Genomic DNA, 27,763 nt, shown 5'->3' with positions numbered 1-27,763 from the left:
GAGTCAAACGTGATTTGAAGTGTTTGACACCGTTCCATTCATTCCGTTCCAGCCATTACAATGAGCCCGTCCTCTTACAGCTCCTCCACTGGTGTGTACCCAGCCGATCTACGAGGCAGAAGAGGCTGGCTGGATTTGAACGTGCCAGACTGAATCTGAGTCAGTGGGCGAGTCTGCGAGGGAGGGGAATGGGAATCACTTAATTCCTAGAACTATTGCATGCATCCTGGGAGGGTGAAATTCTGAGAGGGAGGGTTCTAAGAAAAGCCTCTCAGTAATTGCCTTCAGCCTACTGCTCACTCTGACTATCACACTCACTCGCCATGCAAACACACATTAGTACCCACATTAGTGTCCCAGGTATTAGTGTCCCAGGTATAAATGTACGTATCTATGATATGTATTTGGGAGGTTTGGTGAATTTGAACTTTTGTGGGGTTTAGTGTGTGTGTACGTGGCGTGGTGGGGGTGGGGGGGGGGGGGGGGGTGTTAAGTCTGTAGCAGCCTGGCCTGAGGCCAGTGGAACAGGATCCATATCTCATACAGCCTCTCAGCGCTGGCCCCGGTCTTTATCTTTGTCGTACTCCCTTTTTTGAAAGATGCAGAAACGAGGCCTCTAAGGTACAGAGAGGATATGAATCGGGGATTTCATGTGAATACGTTCCTCGATCCAGATTTTGTAAATGGAGTTATCTAACAAAGATATAGCAGTCTTTGATTTACTCCTGAACTGTTGGTGATGTCATGATGCATGTGCACATGGTGTAACCCTTCTACACTTCCCTCTACCCACTGCTGGATGAAAGGGAAAGGGGGATACCTAGTCAGTTGCACAACTGAATGCATTCAATCGAAATGTGTCTTCCGCATTTAACCCAACCCCTCTGAATCAGAGAGGTGCCGGAGGGCTGCCTTAATCGAAGTCATCGGCGCCTGGGGAGCAGGTGTTGTTAGGAGTTAACTGCCTTGCTCTTTTTTGTTTTCCCCCTTTTTCTCCCCAATTTTTGTGGTATCCAATCGGTAGTTACAGTCTTGTCTCATCGCTGCAACTCCCATACGGACTCAGGAGAGGTGAAGGTTGAGAGCTGTGCATCCTCCGAAACACAACCCAACCGAACTGCTTCTTGACACAATGTCCACTTAAGCCAGAAGACAGACGCACCAATGTGTCGGAGGAAACACCGTGCACCTGGCGACCGTGTCAGCGTGCATTATGCCCGGCCCGCCACGAGTCGCTAGTGCACGATTGGACATCCTGATGGCCAAACCCTCCCCTAACCCAGATGACACTGGGACAATTGTGCGCCGCCCCATGGGTTTCCTGGTCGTGGCCGGCTACAACAGAGCCTGGACTCGATCCAAGAATCTCTAGTGGCACAGCTAGCACTGCGATGCAGTGCCTTAGACCACGGCACCACTCGGGAGGCCCTGGCGCAATACTCTTAACCGCTAAGCTAACGACTGTAAGAGAGGAAGGGACGAGAGCGCAGTGAAGTGAGACTTATTAAACCATTGTAAAGCAGAGATTGAAGTGGTGAGACATGCTTTATAATAGATACTGGAGTGGATAGGCAGAAAGCGTTTTAGTGTGTAAAATAATATGACTGTCCCCATAAAAACACACACTAAGGCCTTCACAAACACATAGAGCACATAGTGCCTTACTCCTGGTTTGATAAGTGTTTTGGAGCCAGTCAGAATGTGTTTTATCACTTGCATGCATCCTCCCCATCCAGAGCAGCAAGGTCCTCAAACCTGAGGCGGACAACAGTGAGCACTTTAGTTCATATACCTGTTTGAAACGGGAGACTCAAGAAAGTATAGCAACAAAGTGTGGGTGCATGCGTGTGATTGTGTGTGATTGACTGTTCGTCTCACCTGAGGACTTCAGGTTCAAGGGATGTCACATCCTCTGAGAATAGGTACGGAGGGTTGCTGACCAAAGCTGAGAGAGGACACATTCTCACAATCATGTCTGCATCTAGAACATAATGTCGAATCACAACCTTGAAATTGGCCAATATGAATGTTCCATTATTATCTGTAGGGTTTATCTTTCTTCACTGATTTCATAATATCCCACCCCCATTTTCCCCAATAATGGTACATCTTATCCAATCCATATGGTATACCTTAAGTAAGAACCTTAACCTCAAGTCGGTCCTGGAGCCCCAAACTAACATACAGCCAAATATGTTAGCACATATTCACACAACATAAAATCAAAATCAATGTAGGTAATCAAAGTATCAAACTATTTCTATGCTGTGTTTTCATGATTACCTAGGTATGTTTTCTCTTGTCAGATCCACAGCATCCTTGTTTTTTTCCAAAGCAATTGCTCTGAGCTGAGAGGGAAATAGAGAGAGAGAGAGCGAAACTAAGATCTGGGTGTTGTTTGAGTGAAGGGGCTCAGAGATCTCGGAACATAATAGGAGACTAAAAGAGCAAAATAGGGCTGCTCAACAAACTGAGGGAGAAAGCACCAGAGCCACAGCCCACTTCCAGGCACCTAAAATGGGTATCCTCACTTACTCCAGGAGATCTGTAAGCACTAAGCCAACCAGCCCCTGCACAGACAGACGTGCAACCATAGCTTGATACAACGTCCCTTAACTGGGAATTCTGATGTGTGTGTGTGTGTGTTTGTGTGTGTGTTTATTCTCCCGCACCTCAGTTTCAGGCTGGGGGACATCTTCAACGTCAGATCTCTGATATCCCACTCTTCAATAACATACTGCACTGGCATTCTGAACACACAGCACATTTCAGATGTTCACACAACGTAGGCTGCATTATGCAATGGAATTCGTAGCCTTCCACGGAGACAGAAGCACAGGTCAAGTGCACCTTTACTGACAGTATCATGTTAAGCCTAACATGTGTACCTGGTAAGACGCCTGGTACAGAGCTTCCATGTCGGCTCTGTCTGTTCAAGTGTTAGGAATTCAGCCAGCCAGCCTGTCCTGTCCAAATCTCTCTAATTGGGAGGAGAGAGGTTGAGAGTGAGATGGAAGGACAACAATTCTCTGTGGGACATAGATTGCTCTCGAGAACCCAAGGCATTAACAATGCATTCTGCCTTATCCCAAATGTTCTCAGCTATAAGCTTGCCGGAGGGACCATGTGTACAACAACCCAGATACTTATATAATCATCACTTATGATACGGTTTTTCGAAACATATGGAACTTCTCTTTCATATCAGCGAGAAAGATATATATTTTATTAAAGATACACTTCCTGTAGAAGGTTTACACAGATCCATACGGCTGTGTGCCTGCAGCCGACGAGCTCCACTTCACCTACACTTCCTCCCCAGTTATGTTTACACACGGGTGTTCGAGCACACTAGATAGCTAATTAGCACCGATGGTCGCCTCTGTCTGCAGTCTGTCTTCTGTAAACAAACACTCTAACATGGAGATATGGCCGTGTGAGAACACTAACCCTAGTGGCGACCCGTCATTCAGGGCAGGTGGGGCTTCTCTGCACTTGGGTCCAACCCCAGCACATCACAGCAAGCTTCTGCCTCAACATGGACCCAGCAAAGATCCCCCAGATCCAGAATGCTATAACCCAACAAGGAGCACTGCTGGGGATATCAGAGACCCTCCGGGCACTTACCGATTCCTTTCAACCACGGTCCATACCTAACCCAGGAGGAGCCAATGCCCACGTCTTTTCGCCCAGTGCTACAGGCGTTGCCGTAGTTCCTCCAGGGAACCTATAGCGGGAATCCGAGCCCAGCATTGAGGAGCCCAGTCAGCTGGGACACACACGTCTGAGCCCACAGGAACAAAACAGGCGCATGCGCGACGGCTGCAGCCTCTACTGCGGTCTCGGCCATCTCCGTTCTACCTGCCCAGAGTTGACGGGAAACGCCTGGGCTCGCTAGGACAAGGGGAGACCCTGACGAGCCGAGCAGTTACACTCCAGCTACCGGGTCACCGTCTGACACTACATTGGGACAACCGTCAGCACCACATTCAACCCTTCGTGGACTCCGGGACCGTGGATAATTTCATTGACCAAGACTTCGCCAGTGAATTACAAATCCCCTGCATGAAATGTCCCATCCCTCTGCAGATTCAAGCCCTCGATCGACGCCCCATCGGCTCCGGTCAGGGGGAATATCAGACCAAGCGCATTCTACTGCAGGTTGGGGTGAACCACTCAGAGATTCTTAGTTTTCTTTTGATCACTGCTCCCGAGAACCACCTTATCCTAGGGTAGGGATTTACGGGACACCTACTAGACTGGGGTAAGAACTGCCAGACTAAATGTCTAAGACCCCCATCAAGAGCCTCGCTGTGTTACCCGGGTTCCATTGAAGACCAAGACTTGTCTGCTCTCCCTCCCGAGGACTTCAACCTCCGGGAGGCCTTCAGTAAGAGGCAATCCGCCACCCTCCCTCCTCATTGTCCATACAACTGTGCCATAGTACTCCGACCCGCTACATCCCTCCGCGGGGTCGTCTGTACTCCCTCTCGACCCCTGAAGCAGCAGTCATGGACAATTTCATCCGGGAATCGTTGGAGGCAGCTGACCTAACCAAAATATATAGAAAAACAGAGATACCTAAGGTCAGAGCGTGACAGTACCCCCCCCCCCCCCCCCCCCCCCCAAAGGTGCGGACTCCCAGCCGCAAACCTGAACCTAAAGGGGAGGGTCCGGGTGGGCATCTACCCTCGGTGGCAGCTCCGGTTCTGAACGTAGCCCCTCCTCCTTACGCTGATCCCTCCGCTTCTGTGGATCCGGACTGTGGATCATCGCCGGAGGCTCTGGACTGCGGATCGTCGCCGGAGGCTCTGGACTGCAGCTCGTCGCCGAAGACTCTAGACTGCTGCTAGTCGCCGAAGACTCTAGACTGCAGCCCGTCACCGGAGGCCCCGGAATGGGGACCGTCGCCGGAGGCTCCGGAATGGGGACCGTCGCCGGAGGTTCCGGACTGTGGACCGTTGCTGGAGGTTCCGGACTGTGGACCGTCGTTGGAGGTCCCGGACATGGGACCGTCGTTGGAGGTTCCGGACTGGGAACTGTCGCCGGAAGCTCTGGACTCAGAACTGTCGCCGGAAGCTATGGACTGTTGAGGCGCACTGGAGGCCTGATGCGTGGGACCAGTACAGGTGGCACCGGGCTGAAGACACGCACCTCAGGGCGAGTACAGGGAGGAGGCACAGAACGTAATGGACTGTGGAGGCGCACTGGAGGTCTGATGCGTGGTGCCGGCACTGGTGGTACCGGGCTGGTGACACGGACCTCAGGGCGAGTGCGGAGAACAGGCACAGAACGTACTGGACTGTGGAGGCGCACTGGAGGTCTGGAGGGTAGAGCTGGCACAATGCGTCCTGGCTGGATGCTCACTTTAGCTCGATAAGTGCGGGGCGCTGGCACAGGACGCACTGGGCTGTGAAGACACACTGGGGATACAGCACGTATGGTCGGCACAGGATATCCTGGTCCAAAGAGGTGTACTGGAGACCAGGAGCGCTGAGCCGGCACAACCCGTCCTGGCTGGATGTCCACTCTAGCGCGGCAAATGCGGGGAGCTGGAATAGAGCGCACCGGGCTATGAATACGCACTGGAAACACCATGCGCATCACTGCATAACACGGTGGCTGACCAGTCCCACGCTCCCCACGGTAAGCATGGGGAGTTGGCTTAGGTCTAAACCCTACCTCCGCCAATCTCCCTGTGTGACCCCCCCCCAAAAATAATTTGGGGCTGCCTTATGTGCTTCCGTCGTTGCCTTGACTCCTCGTATCGTCACCGTTCCTCTTTCGCTGCCTCCGCCTGCTTCCATGGCAGGGTCTTGTCCTCTGCCATTACCTCCTCCCAGGTCCAGGATGTCCTCCACTCACTTTTCTCCCAGGCCCAGGATCCCTGCTCCTCTTGAACATGCTGCTTGGTCCGTTGGTGGTGGGATCTTCTGTCACGATCGTCGTATGAGTGAGACCAAGGCGCAGCGTGAGTAGAGTTCCACATCATTTTAATAAATCGAAACTCACTAAACAAAACAACAAACAACCAAATGAAACGTGACGCTACTGATGTGCACTAAGGCAACTATACATAGACAAGACCCCACAACACAAATGAGGAAAATGGCTGCCTAAATATGATCCCCAGTCAGAGACAACGATAACAGCTGTCTCTGATTGGGAACCATATCAGGCCAACATAGACATACAAAACCCCCTAGACATACAAAAACCATAGACATACAAAGACTAGAGTGCCCACCCTAGTCACACCCTGACCTAACCAACATATATAAAAAAAACAGAGATATCTAAGGTCAGGGCGTGACAACCAACTAATTATTAGAATCTGGTGTGCTAGATTAGGGTTGTAGTGAAACCCTACAGTACGGTTGCTCTCTGGGAACAGGGTTGGAGAACCCTGGTCTAAAGCAACCGACCGTAGATGAAAGTCAAGGAGTGATGTTGGGGAAGTATATCAGCCGAAAGTCATACACTAATGTGGTTTTCCAACAGCAAGGCTCAAATCAACATGGCAGTTTTTCTTAACAATGTCGAAATAAATGTGTCTCCATCCCACAGGAGGCTGGTGGGAGGAGGTATAGGAGGATGGGCTCATTGTAATGGCTGGAATGGAATTCATGGAACGGTGTCAAACTCAAAAATGGAAACCACATGTTTGACTCCATTCCATTTAAACCCTAACCTTAACTTTTGCCCTCACCTCAACGATAACCAGTGGTCAAAGAAGATTTCATTTATTCCCAGTATAGGACCTCCCATTTATTCCATTCGGCGCATGTGACAAATAAAGTTTGATTTGATTTATGTGTGGGTCTACCTTTTAATGTGGTATAAACACAATCAGTCATGATGATGCTTTCAAACAATTACTTCAAAAGGCTCATGTAGGCTACCTGCACACAATACTCAAGGACGGCTCAACGACAGGGGGTATGGTAATAGTTTTAAGCCTCATTTAGATATTTCTCTGCTTATTATTTCCGACACTTGGTTGGCTATTTGTTAGAAAACTTGTCTATAATTAGATTCCTGCAGCTTCTCGTCCGTCATTACTTGATGTTCGTCTTGAACACTTAATAAAGCCTTGCTCACCGGAATGTGTCATAAATCGATAGAATGATCAACGCATCATCAACAATCTAGTTGACATCGATAAAGTTTTCTTTCATTTCTGCTTCTCTCATGGAGCGAGGACGTTTAAGGACGAGGGAGATTTCCAAATGATATCAGTGCTGTGAAAACGATCCAACGTGTTTCCGATAGTATTTCAGTTGGTGTTGGATGCATATTTTTTGGTTGAAAATGGAATACTGTCAGCAGGTCAATAAGCGCAGTCACATTCTCAAAATACTAAAAGAAAGGCATACTATTTCTCCACTCCTGTTGCCAAGACAAAATTAACAATTGGTCTATAATTTTACTGCGAGGAACACAATTCAGAGCTATTAGTATAAAAGGCTACATGTGAGACCTATAGTCAGTGTCCAGACTTCAGTTACTATTCCTATTCCAACTACTACTAAAACAATTCTGGCATCCTTACAGTGTGATTTGTTACATACAAAGAGACATCACTTATGAAACATCAAAAAGTGTTATGACCTGAAAAGTCTAGTAACCTGAATTGATGCGTAGCCAACACAGCTGTTCGCGCCTGTATCAGTCTCGGCCACTCAAGAACACTAAGGTAACCTGCCTAAATGACTACCGACCCGTAGCACTCACGTCTGTAGCCATGAAGTGCTTTGAAAGGCTTGTCATGGCTCACATCAACACCATTATCCCAGAAACCCTAGATCCACTCCAATTTGCATACCATCCACAGATGATGCAATCACTATTGCACTCCACACTGCACTTTCACACCTGGACAAAAGGAACACCTGTATGTGAGAATGCTATTCATTGACTAAAGCTCAGTGTTCAACACCATAGTGCCCTCAAAGCTCATCACTAAGCTAAGGACCCTGGGACTAAACACCTCCCTCTGCAAATGGATCCTGGACTTCCTGACGGGCCGCTCCCAGGTGGTAAGGGTAGATAACAACACCTCCACCACGCTGATCCTCAACACGGGGGAACCTCAGGGGTGCGTGCTCAGTCCCATCCTGTACCCCCTGTTCACTCATGACTGCACGGTTAGGCATGACTCCAACACCATCATTAAGTTTGCCGATGACACAACAGTGGTAGGCCTGATCACCGACAACGACAAGACAGCCTATAGGGAGGAGGTCAGAGACCTGACCGTGTGGTGCAAGGACAACAACCTCTCCCTCAATGTGATCAAGACAAAGGAAATGATTGTGGACTACAGGAAAAGGAGGACCGAGCATGCCCCCATCCTCAGAGACGAGGCTGTAGTCGAGCAGGTTGAGAGCTTCAAGGTGCTTGGCGTCCACATCACCAACAAACTAACATGGTGCAAGCACACCAAGACAGTTATGAAGAGGGCATGACAAAACCTATTCCCCCTCAGGAGACTGAAAAGATTTGGCATAGGTCCTCGGATCCTCAAAAGGTTCTACAGCTGCACCATCAAGAACATCCTGACGGGTTGCATTGCTGCCTGGTATGGCAACTGCTCGGCCTCCGACCGCAAGGCACTACAGAGGGTAATGCGTACGGCCCAGTACATCACTGGGGCCAAGCTTCCTGCCATCCAGGACCTCTATACCAGGCGGTGTCAGAGGAAGGCCCTAAAAAATGTCAAAGACTCCAGCCGCCCTAGTCATAGACTATTCTCTTTGCTACCACACAGCAATCGGTACCGGAGCGCCAAGTCTAGTTCCAAGAGGCTTCTAAACAGCTTCTACCCCCAAGCCATAAGACTCCTGAACATTTAATCAAATGGCTACCCAGACTATTTGCATTGCCCCCCCCTGTTATTATCTATGCATAGTCACTTTAATAACTCTACATACATGTACATATTACCTCAATTACCCCGACTAGCCGGTGTGCCCGCACATTGACTCTGTACCAGTACCCCTTGTATGTAGCCTCACTATTGTTATTTTACTGCTGCTCTTTAATTATTTGTTACTTTTATTTCTTTAGCTATTTTTCTCTAAACTGCATTGTTGGTTAAGGGCTTGTAAGTAAGCATTTCACTGTAAGGTCCACACTAAATAGTGTAATAGTCTACAGTTTTCTTGAAAACAATGTTTTATGTATTGTGATAGGCTCCTGTTTTACCAGTATGGCGTAGGCCTAACCCCACTATGTCTATTGTTGGTACTCTGTACCAAACCTTTCAAGTTTACTTTCTTTTTTTGACCATAACCCTTACCTAACCCCAACCATCATTGTCCATTTGGAAGACCCATTTGCGACCAAGCTTTATGTCTTGAGATGATGTCTTGAGATGTTGCTTCAATATATCCACATCATTTTCCTACCTCATGATGCCATCTATTTTGTGAAGTGCACCAGTCCCTCCTGCAGCAAAGCACCCCCACAACATGATGCTGCCACCCCCTTGCTTCACGGTTGGGCTGGTGTTCTTCGGCTTGCAAGCCTCCCCCTTTTTCCTCCAAACATAACGATGGTCATTATGGCCAAACAGTTCTATTTTTGTTTAATCAGACCTGAGGACATTTCTCCAAAAAGTATGATCTTTGTCCACATATGCAGTTGCAAACCGTAGTCTGGCTTTTTTATGCCGGTTTTGGAGCAGTGGCTTCTTCCTTGCTGAGCGTCCTTCCAGGTTATGTCGATATAGGACTCAATTTAGATATAGATACTTTTGTACCTGTTTCCTCCAGCATCTCACAAGGTCCTTTGCTGTTGTTCTGGGATTGATTTGCACTTTTCGCACCAAAGTAGGTTCATCTCTAGGAGACAGAACGCGTCTCCTTCCTGAGCGGTATGACAGCTGCGTGGTCCCATGGTGTTTATACTTGCGTATTATTGTTTGACAGGTGGACGTGGTACCTTCAGGTGTTTGGAAATTGCTCCCAAGGATGAACCAGACTTGTGGAGGTCTACAATTTTTCTTCTGAGGTCTTGGCTGATTTCTTTTGATTTCCCCATGATGTCAAGCAAAGAGGCACTGAGTTTGAAGGTAGGCCTTGAAATACATCCACAGGTACATCTCCAATTGACTCAAATTATGTCAATTAGCCTATCAGAAGTTTCTAAAGCCATGACATAATTTTCTGGAATTTTCCAAGCTGTTTAAAGGCACAGTCAACTTAGTGTATGTAAACTTCTGACCCACTGGAATTGTGATGCATTGAATTTTAAGTGAAATAATCTTACTTGTGTAAGAGTGTGAAATTACTTGTGTCATGCACAAAGTAGATGTCCTAACCAACTTGCCAAAACTATAGTTTGTTTAACAAGAAATTTGTGGAGTGGTTGAAAAACTAGTTTTAATGACTCCAACTTAAGTGTATGTAGACTTCCGACTTCAACAGCATACATAGATAATGAATAATATATAGATTATAAGCAGAAGGAGACTTTATCAGATCTAGTAAAAAATGGCTGGAGGAGGGTGAACAGAATTTATCCTATTTCTTTAGACTTGAGAAATTTCACTCTACAAATAACACTATCCATAAGTTAAACACTGATGGTATTATTACAGATTACCAGAAATTCATCGCTAAATACTGTAGCAATTTTTACAGGAAATTGTATAGCTCTACGTACTCTCAGGAATCCACAGATATGATTTTTGACACTGAAGAATGTTTCCATCTATCAGTGATACAGAATCTAAACAATGTGATGAACCCATCAAAGTTGAAGAGATTATAGTCTATCAAACATCTGAAGAACAATAAATCCCCAGGTGTTGATGGATTTACATCAGAATATTACAAATTATTTTCTGAACAAGTAGCTCCCTTCCTACTTGAAGTCTTTTTTAGAGAGTAAAAAAACAACACAGAGTTACAAATGGAGTAAAAAAAAAAACAAGCCAATAACACAAACAAGTCAATGACACAGTAGAGAAAAGAAAGTCTATATACAGTGTGTGCAAAAGACATGAGGAGGTAGGCAATAAATAGGCCATAGGAGCGAATAATTACAATTTAGCAGATTAACACTGGAGTGATAAATGAGCAGATGAATATGTGCAAGTAGAGATATTGGTGTGCAAAAGAGCAGAAAAGTAAATCAAATAAAAACAGTATGGGGATGAGGTAGGTAGATTGGGTGGGCTATTTACAGATGGACTATGTACAGCTGCAGTGATCGGTTAGCTGCTCAGATAGTTGATGTTTAAAGTTGGTGAGGGAAATAAACGTTCCAGTCACTGGCAGCAGAGAACTGGAAGGAAAGGCTTTATGAGGAACAAACATATTTCTAACGATATCAGACTAGTATTAGACATACTTGACTACTCAGACCTAATAACCGAGGAGAGCGTCATATTATTTTTAGATTTTTATAAAGCATTTGAAACAGTTGAGCATCAGTTCCTCTTCCACTCCCTTGAGAAATTTGGCTTTGGGGATTTTTTTCTGTACGGCTATTAAGACTCCCTATACAAATGGTAACAAGTCTATCAAACTGAAACATGGCACCTCGCCTAGATTTGAGTTAAAGAGAGGAAATAGGCAAGGTCATCCTCTCTCTCTGTATCTGTTTTTATTAATCACCCAACTTCTTACAAATTATTTAAATAATACAAGGTATTTCCATAGTTGGTAAAGAAATTATTATCAGCCAGCTGGCTGACGATACTACACTTTTTCTGAAAGACGTTACCAAAACCCCATATCAATCAATTTGATACAGTCCTTTTCCAAAGCATCTGGTCTATATCTTATCATTAATAAATGTGAACTCGTGGCTGTCAAAGATTGTGTGACAACTTCATATTATGGTTTTCCTGTGAAAGAAGAACTTACATATTTAGGCATAACTATTACTAAGGATCAGAAGTCTAGAGGCTTATTATTAAAGTGTAACCCTCTTATTAAAAAATCCAGAAGAAGCCAAATCAATGGCTAAAGAGGGACTTATCTTTAAAAGGAAGAGTCCTATCTTTTAATTTTGACGGTAAAATATGTAAGGAGATAGACCAGATGCTTTTCAACTTTCTGTGGAGAAACCATACCCATTACATTAGGAAAACTGTTGTAATTGTCACGCCCTGATCTGGTTCACCTGTCCTTGTGATTGTCTCCACCTCCCTCCAGGTGTCGCCCATCTTCCCCATTATCCCCTGTGTATTTATACCTGTGTTCTCTGTTTGTTGCAAGTTTGTCTTATTTGTCAAGTCAAACAGCGTTTTGTCTCAGCTCCTGCTTTTCCCTAGTCTCTCTTCTTCTTACCCCCCTGGTTTTGACCCTTGCCTGTCCTGACTCTGAGCCTGCCTGCCTGACCACTCTGCCTGCCCCTGAACCTGAGCCTACCTTCCATCCTGTTCCTTTGCCCCTACTCTGGATTACAGACCTCTGCCTAGCCCTGAGCCTGCCTGACGTCCTGTACCTTTGCCCCACCACTCTGGATTATCAACCCCTGCCTGCCACCCTTGGTAGGCACGAGGAGTTGCTTCGCAGTCTGATAGAAGGGTTCCAGTGCATGGGCGAACGTCACGACCTAGCTTTGGACGCATTGCGGGAGTGATTCCGTGGGTTGCCTACAAGACAGCCTACCATGACGGTAACCTCCCAGCCCCTCAGTAGCCCGGCTGGTAGCAGCGTAGTCACCCCGGTTTCCCGGGAACCACACTTACCTCCCCCGGAACACTATGATGGAGATTCCAGAACCTGCCGGGCCTTTCTCTCCCAGTGCTCCCTCGTTTTTGAGCTGCAGCCTTCTTCATTCCCATCGGACCGGTCAAGGATAGCGTATATCATTACGCTGATGTCCGGGAGGGCACTCGCCTTGGCAATCGCCAACAATCCGCTGTCTGCCTCAGTCTGGAGGTATTCGTGGAGGAGGTGAGAAAAGTTTTAGAGGCTCCGGTATCCAGGAGAGAGGCTGCCCGGAGGTTACTCCAGCTTTGGCAGGACTCCCTTTGTGTGGCAGACTATGCGGTGGATTTCCGCACCCTAGCAGCAGAGGGTACCTGGAACCCGGAAGCGCTGTTTGACATGTTCCTGCACGGAGTATCGGAGGAAGTAAGCCCGGGAACTACTGACGGATCTCGACTCATTCATCACATTGACCATCTGGATTGATGGATGGCTACAGGAACGTAGGAAGGAGAAGAGGTCTGATTGCAGTCCCAATCGCTCACTCAAGGATCCCACCTTGCATCTGATGGACTCCGGAAATCCCCAGTGTCTACGTCCCCGAGAGGATCCAAGCATATCCGAGTTCCTCCAAGAGCCTCCGAAGACTGCTGATTTACCTATTCCCGAGCCGATGCAGCTCAGCAGGGCTAGGCTGTCTCCAGCCGAAAACGTACGAAGACTTAACACCAAGAGTTGTCTTTATTGCTGTACTGCCGGTCATTATGTATCTACCTGTCCCTTCAAGAGACCTAGCTCATTGGTAGGAATGAGTACTCTGGTGGGTCTTAAGGACAATTTAGCTTCTCCCCCTACTCGCCCCCCTCTCCATGCCACCCTGCTGTGGGGCGACCAGTCCAAGTCTCTCCAGATACTCATCGACTCGGGAGCCAATATGAGTCTTATGGACGTTATCCTGGTGTCCAAGCTGGGCATCCCCACTCATCCCCTCTCAATTCCCATGAATGTTAGAGTGCTGGACAGGCGTTTGATAGGCCAGGTCACCCACCATACCACCCCATCAACCTTTGAGTGTCGGGGAACCACAGCGAGACGATCCAATTCCTGCTAATTGAGTCTCCGCAGGTTCCTATGGTATTGGGAATCTCTTGGCTCCAGCGACACAATCCCCCAATTACCTGGTCTACTGGTGCCATTGTGGGCTGGATCCCGTTCTGCCACACTCATTGCCTGAAATCAGCTCTGCCTGCCCCGGGACGTCTTCCTGGGGGCTTGGAAATTTCCCCGGACCTTTCCGTTATTCCTACGGAGTACTAGGACCTCTGGGAAGGGATCAGTAAGGCCCGGGCCACTTTGCTTCCGCAACACCAACCGGTTCCCAAGGATGTTAAGCCGGATGCGCTGGCACGCCGCTATAGCCCCGCGGCTACACCCCCAGAAGCAGAGACTTTTCCCTCTGCTCCAAGATCATTAGCCCCTCTGCTGTTCGTCCTTTGTTGCCCCGTACCCTCCATATTCTTCCTACTTTTCATGTGTCTAGATGTAAACTCATGTCTCACAGCCCTTTGTCTCCTGTTTCCAGGCCCACCCCTCTTCCCCGTCTCATCAACGGCCAACCGGCGTACAGGGTGAGATGTCTCCTGAAGGTTTGGCCTCAGGGAAGGGGTTTCCAGTACCTGGTTGACTGGGAGGGTTATGGCCCAAATGAGAGGTGCTGGGTCTCACCTAGGGACATCCTGGACCCAGGCCTCATCTCTAAATTCCAATGCCGGCACCCCGCTCAACCAGGTATGCACCCATGTAGGACGCCAGGTGGCGTCCCTAGAGGGGGGTACTGTCATGCCTGATCTGTTTCACCTGTCCTTGTGATTGTCTCCACCCACTCCAGGTGTCACCCATCTTCCCCATTATCCCCTGTGTATTTATACCTGTGCTCTCTGTTTGTTGCAAGTTTGTCTGTTGCCAGTTCGTCTTGTTTGTCAAGTCAACCAGCGTTTTGTCTCAGCTCCTGCTTTTCCCTAGTCTCTCTTTTGCCTGTCCCGACTCTGAGCCCGTCCTGCCTGACCACTCTGCATGCCCCTGAGCCTGCCTGCTGTCCTGTACCTTTGCCCCTACTCTGGATTACCGCCCTCCGCCTGACCTAACCCTGAGCCTAAGCCTGCCTGCCGTCCTGTACCTTTGCCCCACCACTCTGGATTATCGACCCCTGCTTGCCTTGATCTGCCGTTTTCCTGCTCCTGTTGCTGTAATAAACATTGTTACTTCAACACAGTCTGCATTTGGGTCTTACCTGAAATGTTATAGTAATGAACACTTATGAGTATGGTGGACTGAATTTTCTGGACTTTACTACCTTAAATAATACTTTTATGATCAATTTGATAAAGCAATTCCTAAGATGACCCACTTCTATGTGGAATTGTATTCCTCATCATGTCTTCTCTACTTTTGGTGGCCTTCCCTTCATGTTGGTTTGCAATTATAATATTGACAAAGTTCCAGTGAAACTCTGCTTTTCATCGGCCGGTTTTCTTGTCATGGTCCTTCATTTATAAGCATAATTTTTCTCCACACAGATATTATACATGGAATAATCGGGATATATTGTATAAGAATACTTCTTTGTTTTTAGAATATTGGTTCCAAAATAATATCATTTTGGTGAGCCAACTGGTAAATGCAGAAGGTTTTTTACATAGTTATAAGGAATTCTTATCACTTTACAAGGTCCCTGTAACACCTCAAGTTTTTGCAATTGTTTTAGATGCCATTCCCTTAGGTGTTGTTTTATTATTCAGGAACGTGTACAGACCTGACCCTCAGAACCTACCTTCCATTAACCATGTTGACACATCAGTAGGAAAGATTTGTTTATCTTTTGGTCCATTCAACAACTGAGTGATACAAACCTTGTTTAAGCAGGATGTTGTACCTTATGTCATGCCTTATTGTAACGGTTCTATTGATAATATCTGTTGTTAACTAAATTAAGGAGGTTTCCTTTAAAATTATTCACAAATATTATCCTGGAACCACTGTATGAACAAACTAAAATTGTACCTTTTGTAATGACCACCCAGAAACAGTGTTGCATATTTTTTGGCATTGCATTCATGTAAGGAAACTGTGGTATATTTATAATTTAACACATTTATGAAGATTTTACACTATTGTGGAGAGATGTACTGCTTGGATTCTTTACCTATGATAGAAATACGTTGAAACAATTTTATGTAATTCATTTCATTATTCTTTTGGCCAAATGTCATATTCACAAATGTAAATTTACAAACAAAACACCACGTTCTTATAAAAAGAAATGGAACTATATTTTAAGACAATTAAATACTCTACTAACAAAAAAACTGTTCAAATTATACGTGTATGTATGTCCCTTAAGGTCCTTATGTAATGTGATATTCTATCCCCTAGCCCAATTGTCCTTTTTATATTATGTATATATACTTATTTCCCCATGTATTTTCTGTATTGATTTGTTAATAATAAAATACAAAAACTCATTGCTTGGTGGTTGAAACAACAGGGAAAAAACGCCACCTTCTGGAGAGAGACAGATTTTCCATCGAGTTCGGTCTCTCGTCCTCTCTTGTTAAGGTTGTTCTTACCAATTCGGACATTTCCGAGTGGTAGCTGTACACTGTGCAGTATGTTTTGTTGACAGGTTTTACAATGAGTGTTCAGCCACTTTGAACTCAGTCACATCTTTGTGCTGTGTTCTATCCTCCCCATGTTCCAGAGGAGTACATATCCCGGGAGCTCTTTGACACAGTACAGGTGTACATCATTACCAAACCAGAACTGCAGAACAAATAGAACAGACAGCGTGGTGAAGAAGGCGCAGCAGCGCCTCTTCAACCTCAGGAGGCTGAAGAAATTTGGCTTGTCACCAAAAGAACTCACAAACTTTTACAGATGCACAATCAAGAGCATCCTGTCGGGCTGTATCACCGCCTGGTATGGCAACTGCTCCGCCCACAACTGTAAGGCTCTCCAGAGGGTAGTGAGGTCTGCACAATGCATCACCGGGGGCAAACTACCTGCCCTCCAGGACACCTACACCACCCGATGTCACAGGAAGGCCATAAAGATCATCAAGGAGAACAATCACCCGAGCCACTGCCTGTTCACTCCGCTATCATCCAGAAGGCGAGGTCAGTACAGGTGCATCAAAGCAGGGGCCGAGAGACTGAAAAACAGCTTCTATCTCAAGGCCACCAGACTGTTAAACAGCCACCACTAACATTGAGTGGCTTCTGCCAACATACTGACTCAACACTTTAATAATGGAAAATTGATGTAAAAAATGTATCACTAGCCACTTTAAACAATGCCACTTTTATGTTTACATACCCTACATTACTCATCTCAAATGTATATACTGTACTCAATACCATCTACTGCGTCTTGCCATCTTTATGTAATACATGTATCACTAGCCACTTTAAACAATGCCACTTTTATGTTTACATACCCTACATTACTCATCTCAAATGTATATACTGTACTCAATACCATCTACTGCGTCTTACCATCACCCATTCATATATCTTTATGTACATATTCTTTATCCCTTTACACTTGTGTGTATAAGGTAGTTGTGGAATTGTTAGGTTAGATTGTCGGAACTAGAAGCACAAGCATTTCGCTACACTCACATTAACATCTGCTAACCATGTGTATGTGACAAATAAAATTTGATTTGAACTCATAACTGTCTATGTACAATTACATTATTTCCTCATAAATGGACCAGTTTTAAGCGCATGTCTTATTTTTTTTTAATTGTATTTTATTTTTCTTTTGTATCCTTGTTGTTCCTGCACTGTTGTTTTATGATTAAGGTCTCTTATTGTTGATTGGTGTAGAACAGCCGTGGAGAAGAAGTGAATTGGTTGTCAAGTGTGCATTGAGCACAAGAAGTACAGCCGCAATGCTCTACTCTTTAACCTCGGACTTGTGTGTGACTCACGGACCGAGACCTGTGACCTTGAGCCAATTGTCAAGAAGCTCTCTGGGTACCTCACAACACTGGAGGTTAGTGTCTCCTTGGAGGCTAGTGCTATTTTCTAAAACATTATTAGGTCTGAATGTCATATAGGATATATAGAGAACAAAGTATTGATGTTTCTATTTATTTTGCAGCTGGAGAGTGGGCTCATATCGAATGAGGAGAGCAAACAGAAACTGCTACCCATTATTTCCACGTTGTTAGCGGAGCTCAATGCTACCGGAGCCTGCACCTTACCCATCGGTATGTGTTTGTATTTGCAATTTGTGAGACAATCGTTTAAAGGTCAAACCCCGATATCTCAGTCTCACACGTGCTTCTTCTTCCCTCCCTCTTATTCAGAGGAGTCCAATTACAATCAACCTAAAGCTGATTGAGCAGCGCAGGGACCCTCTGATCGTGCAGGAGTACGACGTGCCTGTCTTCACTCAGTGCAAGGACCACTTCATCAAATCCCAGTGGGATCTCACCACTCAACAGGTAGGCACACCACCACACTGATAGCAGCTCACACAGATACACCCATCCATAGTGAAAGCTAGCCCAATATTGGACTAAAGGAGCCTAACGTTACTTCTTATTCCAAGGACCTTACAGGCTCTGTTTGAAGGGCGAATTGGCTCTGGAAGGCAAAACAGCCAAATACTCCATCAAAACGTGAATCGATTCTCAATTGAGGTACGGTTCTAGAAACATAAATCCCTCTACTTTCATATCACTTCTAAATAATTTCACAAATGCAAAATACACACTTACTGTACACTGTTTTAACCGTTTTTAGCCGACAGTATTTTCCAGTGACAGCATGTTCTCCGTTTACACACAGGTGTTATGAGATGCAGATGGCTATTTAGCACTCTTTCTTACGCTTTTCTTCCCCCGTAAACAAGGGCTGTAAAATGGAAATATGGCCGTGTGGGAACCCTTTCCTTACAAAGGTGTGTATCAATTTAACATTTTGTTATTTTACAATTATTTCACGCTGATACGAAAGATAAGTTCCTTATGCTTGTGAGCATCGCGCTCTGAACAAAACTCCCCCTACAGTCGACGCCTTCGTCCAATAACTTTTATGTGTAATGGAACTGAGAGTCATGGTCTAACCTGAGAGCATACCTACAGTAACGAGTGTGGCTGACCTCACATCAAGGGTTTCAGAGAAACAACGGTCTGTCTATACTTAGTGTAATGTCATCATGAAACTGTCTCCGATTAAAGCACTGATGAATATGTAGTTAAAAATGTGTCGAATTTTATTGTAGATCCTGGCCTACGTTGATGGGTTCAGGCATATCCAGAAGTTATCTGCAGAAGCGGATGTTGAACTTACGTACAGAATCTACTGTGAGTAGTTTGAAACTGGTAATATGATGCAACAGAAAATGAAACATTTCCTTGTGAAACCATGGAATAGATTCTACAAGTTTTCTTTTGTTTTCTTTTTACAGGTATTATGGTGTTGTAACCTTGGTGTCAATATTTCAGGTATTAAAACCCTCAGCAATGATACCTTCTTTACATAATGTGTCTTCTTCATGTGAAATGTGTTTGTGTGTACAGTCCTGTTGACTCATAGTATTCTTTCTCTCCAGTACTCCAACGTGTACTGCACAACCCCTAAAGTCCAGAGCTTGATAGATGACAGGTCCATTCAGGCGGAGTGTCTCAGCTATGTCACCAAGCAAGGTTACAATCAGTTTAGGAAGTTGTAGTCAGAAAGAGTTTGAATTTGTTACAGTCAGTGTATGATAACTTATGCTGTTTGTGTTTCAGGACAGAAGAGAGCCTGTTTAAGGGATGTGTTCCAGCTGTACTGCGGTCTGACTCCAGGCACCACAGTTCGCGATCTTTGCTCCCGCTACTCGCAGCAGGTGCAGAGGGTAGATGAGAGGTGAGCCATCAATCCTCCATGTTATCTCATGATGTTTATGTGGGTGACACGGAACATGAAGTATGATATGCATATTTATGCAGAGAAATGTACAGAATAGTGTTGTTGATATAATGTGATGCTCAACAGGATGCTGATCCAGTATAGTCTGATGAAGGCTCTAATTCGCCGGCTGCAGAAGTATCCTGTTAAGGTGACCCGAGACGAAAGGAGCCGTCCACCACGCCTTTACACTGGTTGCCATAGTTATGATGAAATCTGCTGCGAGACAGGTACATTTTGAAGACGTTTCTGATTGCTGGACACAAGATGAGTGGTTTTATAGTGATGATGAGTGTGTCTAGGAGGACAAATCATTACAGAGGACTGGATAAGTATTTTGATAAATATGTCTATACTCTGTGGTCTCTCATGGCAGTACCCTTTACTGTCTCTGCAGGAATGAGCTACAAAGAGCTGGACGAGCGTTTGGAGAATGACCCAAACATCATTGTGTGCTGGAAGTGATACCCTGGGTTAATCAGCAACAACACTGACTTTGATGCAGATAGAGCAAGCCCCCTGTCAAACAAAGACAGAGAGAGCCACATGAGGTCCCATTGTACGAAAACATGAGCCTCTTGCTCGTCTCCCATCTGATGCACACGAAAGGCTGCTGTCCAGGAGAGACAAAGTGAAGTAACCGAGGCCAAAGATGCCATAAAGTGACTTCTTCCTATCACTGGAAATCTTCTGGAAAATATATGTGTATTCAAAGGCTAAGACATGTAGGTATTTTTATACTACCAGTATGTCACCAGGCTCACTTATCTTCAGGTTTTTCCATCCAGACACTTGAAGCAATCATTGTTGTGGGATAGTTTCATTCAGAACAATGAATGGAAGAATTCATAAAGACCACAAAACAAGGAACAGTATACTTATGTATTAATTGTGCAAAAACTCTACTGTATATACCCACTCCTTGCAATAATAAAGATGCAATTGTCGTCGTCACCCACTGTCTGACTGTTGATCTTGCACACCTCACCTAGTCTAAAGATTATTATTGCCCACTTTCGCCTCTTCCTCTCTGCATAGGCTTACCTCGGGGATCTTTTTGTACCGCTCTGTCTCTTGTGGTCAGGCTGTCTGTAATGCGCATGCGTATGTATCCAGTAACCATGTCAACCTTTTGGTATCAGCACTTAAAGTGAGTTAGCGCGTCAAGCTGCCTCAGTCTCCACACTTTCTCTCAACTCAGCCTTTTTTTTGTACAAACATTTATTGTCGAGAATATGGAAACCTATGTTCTTTTTCCCGGAGAGGCAGAAGGATATGTCCAAAATCTGGAAACATTCTCACTCAGGGACATTGGCTCTCCAAGGTACAGTATGTCTTGCTAGTAGGAGCTAACGTTAGCTAGCTAGATAACTTACTGTACTAGCTAGCTAGCTAATAGCAAAGACCATCTCTGGTGATAATGCCAGCTAGACAAAAGTGGCAGTCTATCTCGCGCTTTTTCAGATTCGTGGCTGCGGTATTCCATTCATTGCTTTTTATTTGATTGACAGGTGGTTCAGACAACATGAGTACATAGAGAAACTCAACATGCAGGCGATATTGAACGCTTCATCCACAGCCACTCAGGACGAGTTCGTCAAGGAGCTCCTTGTGTCACTGGGAAAGGTAATAACCGTCTTCTATAACGCTAGGTTAGCTATCACCTGTACAGGTGTGTTATGTCGTCTCCGTTTTTTTTATGGACCAAAAAATACTGCACAGGTTACTGCACATGTAAACAGATAATTGATTGAACCCCTTTTTTCACCCTAGATTCCCACCCTGGTCCATGAGATGATTCTGGTAGAGCTTTGGAAACAGAAGGTGTTTCCTATTTTCTGTCAACTCCAAGACTTCAATCCGAAGAGCACCTTTCCTCTGTACATAGTGGTGAGTGGGGTGGGAAGGTGGGGGTATTTTCCATCCGCTCTGACAAAAATATTCAGACCCCATCGCTGCCAAAGGTTTTTCAACAAAATACTGAGTAAATGTTTCTGAATACTTAAGTAAATAATGTGTTTCTGTTTAAAACATTTATATACATTTGTAAAAATGCCTAATAACCTGTTTTCGCTTTGTCGTTAGGGGGTATTGTGTGTAGATTGATGAGGGAAAAAATTATTTAATACATTTTAGAATAAGGCTGTAACATAACAAAATGTGGAAAAAGTCAAGGGATCTGAGTACTTCCCGAATGCACTGTACAGGTACAAATCTGGACAATGGGAGGATTTTGCAGAACAGTGTAGCCTAGAAGAATAAAAAAATGTGCAGCACCAAAATCCCACTGCACCGAGCGGTCTCTTCACGTTTAGCTAGAATTTAGGCCGAAAGGATTTGACATGTAATTGGTTGACGATATGACATTGGCCTACGTCTCATCTTGAGCTGCAAAGAATATCAGATCTCAACAACCATTGGAGAAGTGTTTACCACATGATATAGCCTATATCTTGATGTAGGCCAATGTCATATCCTCAACCAATCACATTTGTCATTCTTTCTGGCTAAATTCCAGCTAACTGTCCTCTTCTTCAAGTTTAACTACTTACAAAAAGGGTGCTTCTAACGAAGTCTTACAAAAGTAAGTAAATAGCCTTATTAGACTGAAATATATAAGGTAATTTCATTAGAATTATGAGACTCCATGCTCATTAGTTGCTCATTCAACATTTTCACTGCTGCTTCAAACAATCCCGAGATAAATCTCCCTTCCTAACTGTTTTACAATGTGACTGCAAAAGACATGTCAATTCTCATCAAATTAATAGGAAGTCTGACTGAAATACGGGATGAATTTAGTGGTGTTTTAAGTTGTTAATAAAATGTGGGACATATTTGTTTGGTCGCGGGACAATGGGACAAAATGTGGGACTGTCCCGCACAATGGTCACCCTACTGTACACCCCCTAGAAGTTTCCATCTCATTTCAGCCTCTCCCTTCTCATCTACAGATTCACCATGAGGCTACAATCATCAACCTACTTGAGACAATTATGTTTCACAAGGTGAAAACTTATTTGAACACTTGCCTCAGTACCAGCACAATGTATGCAGTGTCTGTTTCAGACATCACATAAGCTACAGTATGTCCTAAATACATTTAGTGTCTGTATGTGTTGGTTACAGGACTCCTGTGAGGCAGCAGACGACTCAGTCCTGGACCTGGTGGACTACTGCCACCGCAAACTAGCCCTTCTGGCCAGCAGAGCATCCAGGGATGACACCCCAACAAAAGACCGACTCAGTCACATAGAGAGTGGAGACTCATCCTCTATACAGGTACAGGGTGGATTCCTCTTTACAGGAGCTGTCTGGGTTCCAGCTACAACATTAGAGTCAGGCCATTGCAAGTCAGGATGGTGGATTTACTTTGGTCAGTGGTGTGGATTGTAAATGCTCTGTTGTGCTGTGTGTCTGATGCAGGATTTGCAGGGTCAGAATGCGGCATTAGAGTTTGAAATTTCCCTCAAGGCTCTGTCTGTCCTGCGCTACATCACTGACCATACTGACAGGTGGGAAATTTAGCATTCACATATCATTTTTCAAATACCTTACATGCAATCTAAAAAAAAAAAGAAATTCTGTCATGTGGTGAAATGTATTGTTTGTGATTTCTCTCTCACACACAGTATCAGTGTGATCAATAGGATGCTGTGCACCCATAACCTGCCCTGTGTGCTGGTACAGCTGGTACAGCACAGCCCCTGGAGTCGCTATTCTGCAGGTTGGTCACTGAACGTGTATTCATGAAAATGGACAAAATGGATCAGACAATTTCCACATAACCCCACCTATGGGATAATATGATTATATCAAAACAATGGCCATCTTTTTACCTACATAGCCTAGTTGTTACAGTGTAGTAGTAGTAATGTACAGGCCCCGCCCACCTGAGGATCTGTATTTTTCAGCCATCTATTTCCTGTGTTTGAGGGGTGCAAAATCCACTTGTCTCTTAAATGTTTGTAATGACCTGTCAAACACACCCCGGTAATGGCTGAAATGGGCTCAATGGGAGACATTGGATTTCTGTTGAATCTATAAGAATGCTAAAGCTTAGTCTTGGTTTCAACACACCGTCTTGACACTTGCTTCACAAAAAAGAGAAGAAAGTTAACTTTATTTTGATGAGTGTTAATTTTTTTGTGGAGTTGAATAATAATTGAATACAGTTGCCATTTTTAATAAATAGATTATTGAAATGAAAGCAACTTCAGAAAATGAACACTTGGATTATAGTGATATTATGTCTAATTTCGCAAATAGTGTATGTTTTGTATAATCTAGAGACAAGTATGTTGAATTTTAATCTTGAGTGTATCTTGTTATTGACACACTTGTTGAATTATGCAAGAGCACTAGACAACAATGAAGCAGTCTAGACAGTGCAGGTGAGTGCTGGTAGGGTAGACAGAGCAGGTGAGTGCTGGTAGGGTAGACAGAGCAGGTGAGTGCTGGTAGGGTAGACAGAGCAGGTGAGTGCTGGTAGGGTAGACAGAGCAGGTGAGTGCTGGTAGGGTAGACAGAGCAGGTGAGTGCTGGTAGGGTAGACAGAGCAGGTGAGTGCTGGTAGGGTAGACAGAGCAGGTGAGTGCTGGTAGGGTAGACGGAGCAGGTGAGTGCTGGTAGGGTAGACAGAGCAGGTGAGTGCTGGTAGGGTAGACAGAGCAGGTGAGTGCTGGTAGGGTAGACGGAGCAGGTGAGTGCTGGTAGGGTAGACAGAGGAGGTGAGTGCTGTGCTGGTAGGGTAGACAGAGCAGGTGAGTGCTGGTAGGGTAGACAGAGCAAGTGTTTGGTGGTTGCAGCTCTGGTCCTCCACTTTTGTTAATTTACTCATATACGCTAAGTTCACACCAGGTGTTTATGCAAATGAGGCACATATACTTTTATTTATTTTAACACAAAATATTTAAAAAATACCTAATACAATAATTAAATGTACAGTACCAGTCAAAAGTTTGGACACACCTACTCATTGGTACTGTGTATATGAGTGCATTCTAAGAAATAATTCCCACCAAAATCACTGAACTCCATTTCATTATTTGTCCATGCCAGTATAATGTTTTATGCACTATAATTCAGTCAATATCTCTCGGATTATAAACATTTTAAACGTTTGGAATGTCTTCATTCATTGTCCAACTGTTGCATTTAAAAAAAATGTTTTTAAAACCTTTTAACCATTATGATGACCAGTCCTGTGTGGCTCAATTGGTAGAGCATGGCGCTTGCAATGCCAGGGTTGTGGGTTTGATTCCCACTGGTGACCAGTATGAAAATGTATTCACTCACTACTGTGAGTTGGTCTGGCTAATGTCTAAGAGTGTCTACTAAAATGTAAAATGAAGTAAGAAGCACAACCTATCCCTCATTACCTGTCCGTTGTCTCCCTCTACAGGCGTAATGGAGAAGTACATGAATGGAAAATGGCAGAAAGTTCCATCTGAAGACCGTCTAAAGATGACTAAATTGGACGGCCAAGTCTGGATTGCTCTGTACAACCTGGTGCTGAAGGAAGACTGCCAAAGGAAATATGACTTCAATAACTTCAACAAGAACCAGCTCTTAAAGGTACAGTAGCCTCAGCCAGTACTGGCACTTCTGACTATAGGGGCTTCTGAAACCTAATGGTCAAATCTATAGCTCAGGAAAAATGTCTGGGCCAGATCATTATCCTTTAATCAATCAATCAAATGTATTTATAAAGCCCTTTTTACATCAGCCGATGTCACAAAGTGCTATACAGAAACCCAGCCTAAAACCCCAAACAGCAAGCAATGCAGATGTAGAAGCACAGGGGCTAGGAAAAACTCCATAGAAAGGCGGGAATCTAGGAAGAAACTTAGACAGGAACCAGGCTCTGAGGGGTGGCCAGTCCTCTTCTGACTGTGCCGGGTGGAGATTATAACAGTACATGGCCAAGATGTTCAAACGTTCATAGACCAGCAGGGTCAAATAATAATAATCACAGTGGTTGTAGAGGGTGCAACAGGTCAGCACCTCAGGAGTAAATGGCAGCTGGCTTTTCATAGCCGAACATTCAGAGTTAGAGACAGCCGTTGCAGTAGAGAGAGTGAGAGATCCATAGCCGCAGGCAGAACAGTTGAAACTGGTGCAGCAGCACGACCAGGTGGACTGGGGACAGCAAGGAGTCATCAGGCCAAGTAGTCCTGAAGCATGGTCCCAGGGCTCAGGTCCTCCGGGAGGGAGAGGGAAAGGGAGAGAATTAGAGGGAGCATACTTAAATTCACACAGGACACCGGATAAGACAAGAGAAATACTCCAGATATAACAGACTGACCCTAGCCCCCTGACACATAAACTACTGCAGCATAAATACTGGGGGCTGAGACAGGAGGGTTCGGAAGACACTGTATAGTATAGCCCACGAACATCTCCCCCACGGCACGAACCCGATGGGCGCGCCAACCCGGACAGGAAGATACACGTTAGTGACTCAAATCGTATCTGATCTCCCCTCCGATTAGGAGATAGATGAGGTATCCAGCTGCTGTTTTGACTGAGGTGTTTCCTATTACTGTTATTACCATGATTGTATCTCCTTGACTATATGTGAGGATAGCATTATGATCTCTGAGAACTCTGTGCAGGATAGCGTAGGTGGTCTATCAAACAGACCACCATGCAGACCAGAGTACAATAAAAGTCCAACTCAAACTGAAACTTGAACTATGAAATGTCAGAAAATCACCCATTATATTCTGTGTGTAGTTACGAGGTTTCCTGACGGAGGTGTTAGTTGACCAGCTGCCCAACCTGGTAGAGCTCCAGCGCTTCCTCAGTCACCTCACTGTCACAGACCCTGCCCCTCCAAAGAAAGACCTCATCTTGGAACAGGTGAGGAACACACTCACACAAGGAACACGCACGCGCACACACAGGAACATGCGCACACAGGAACACAATGAATTGCTGTCATACAAATAAATACCGTCCTTTTACTGGTAGATTCCAGAGATGTGGAACAACATTATGCGGGACAATACAGGGAAGTGGAAGGCCATTGCCAAGTACCAAGTGAAGGAAACGTTCAACCCCTCAGAGAAGGACCTGAGACAGCAAGCACTCAGGTAATACTCAGCCTGGTGTTATTAGTAAAGAGACTGAATGAGACCAAAATCTTTAAGGGTGAATTTAACATTGGATGGGGTTGAGACATACGAATGTGAACCTTTCTGTCTCTGTTACAATCTATACTGTTTTTGAATCATCCTTTGTCTAGACTGGCCCAGACCTATAACCTGGATGTGATGGAGAGTTTGATCCCTGAGAAGCCCAAGTGTGGAGCCTGTGGGGCCGAGGCTTCCAAGAGATGCTCCCGCTGCCAGGGAGAATGGTACTGCCAGAGGTAAGACTGGTTACAGTGAAACACCATACAGGGGAATGCACCTTCTTAAGTAAATATCAAGAGGATGGTGCTGCCACTTTTATTGTGAATCTCTTACTAGTCTTGCAACAAAGGTGTACTCAAAAGACTATGAAAAAGCCATTGGTTTTATTACCACCCCTTGGTTCAGGAAGTTCTACATTGTTCAGCTGAATGAGATTATACGTGTTGTTGCTCTGTCCTTGTAGGGAATGCCAGGTGAAGCATTGGTCCAAACACAAGGTTGCCTGCCAGCTGATGGCCGACGGCACAGAGAAGCTCCAGAAGGACCTGGCCGTAACGCCTACAGAGAGAGAGGCAGACATAACTGACATATTGGACTGAGTGATGGGAGAGAGAAGGGGCTAAGTCAATGGACAGTTCTCTACCTAAATTCGAATGCAGTTGGTTTTGGACTATTTAATGTAAACATTTTGAGGGTTGTCTCGATTCAATTCCAACTTCTAGATTTTATGAATTACAATGATAATCTAACTTGTGATAAGAAGGGTTAATTGAAGTAATGAACTGCTAAGCCTTTGCTATCCCTTTGATCTCAGACCTGATACTGAGTGGAACTCACAGGTGGAATTTGGGAGGGGGCAGAACTCAAGACTTTTAATAATCAGCTCTCCTCTGTTGTAGCTTTTTTGGGCTTTTTTTTAATGCTTTCTATGCTTCTGTTATATATATATATTGAGAGAAACAATGTGTAAGTACAAGAATAGCCTAAGTTTTCG

General features: G+C 44.9%; 1 protein-coding gene and 2 pseudogenes across 1 annotated transcript; 2 read left to right on the top strand and 1 right to left on the bottom strand.

Moving 5' to 3' along the window:
• Positions 1-74: 74 nt before the first annotated feature.
• On the bottom strand, positions 75-3,126 carry LOC139413962 (MTRF1L release factor glutamine methyltransferase-like; annotated as a pseudogene).
• A 9,501-nt stretch (positions 3,127-12,627) lies between these two features.
• On the top strand, positions 12,628-20,095 carry LOC139413961 (GATOR1 complex protein NPRL2-like; annotated as a pseudogene).
• Positions 20,096-20,810: 715 nt separating this feature from the next.
• On the top strand, positions 20,811-27,568 carry LOC139413301 (zinc finger, MYND-type containing 10). Its single transcript, XM_071160509.1, has 12 exons — positions 20,811-20,954; positions 21,142-21,256; positions 21,404-21,520; positions 22,585-22,638; positions 22,760-22,912; positions 23,057-23,145; positions 23,263-23,357; positions 25,035-25,207; positions 26,369-26,494; positions 26,606-26,727; positions 26,880-27,005; positions 27,233-27,568. Exons 1-12 carry the CDS (start codon positions 20,866-20,868, stop codon positions 27,366-27,368), a joined length of 1,395 nt encoding a protein of 464 aa, XP_071016610.1. The 5' UTR covers positions 20,811-20,865; the 3' UTR covers positions 27,369-27,568.
• Positions 27,569-27,763: the final 195 nt, after the last annotated feature.

The sequence above is a fragment of the Oncorhynchus clarkii genome, chromosome 7 (genome assembly GCF_045791955.1).
Source record: "Oncorhynchus clarkii lewisi isolate Uvic-CL-2024 chromosome 7, UVic_Ocla_1.0, whole genome shotgun sequence".
NCBI lineage: Eukaryota > Metazoa > Chordata > Actinopteri > Salmoniformes > Salmonidae > Oncorhynchus > Oncorhynchus clarkii.
This window is presented reverse-complemented; position numbering and strand designations above follow the sequence as displayed.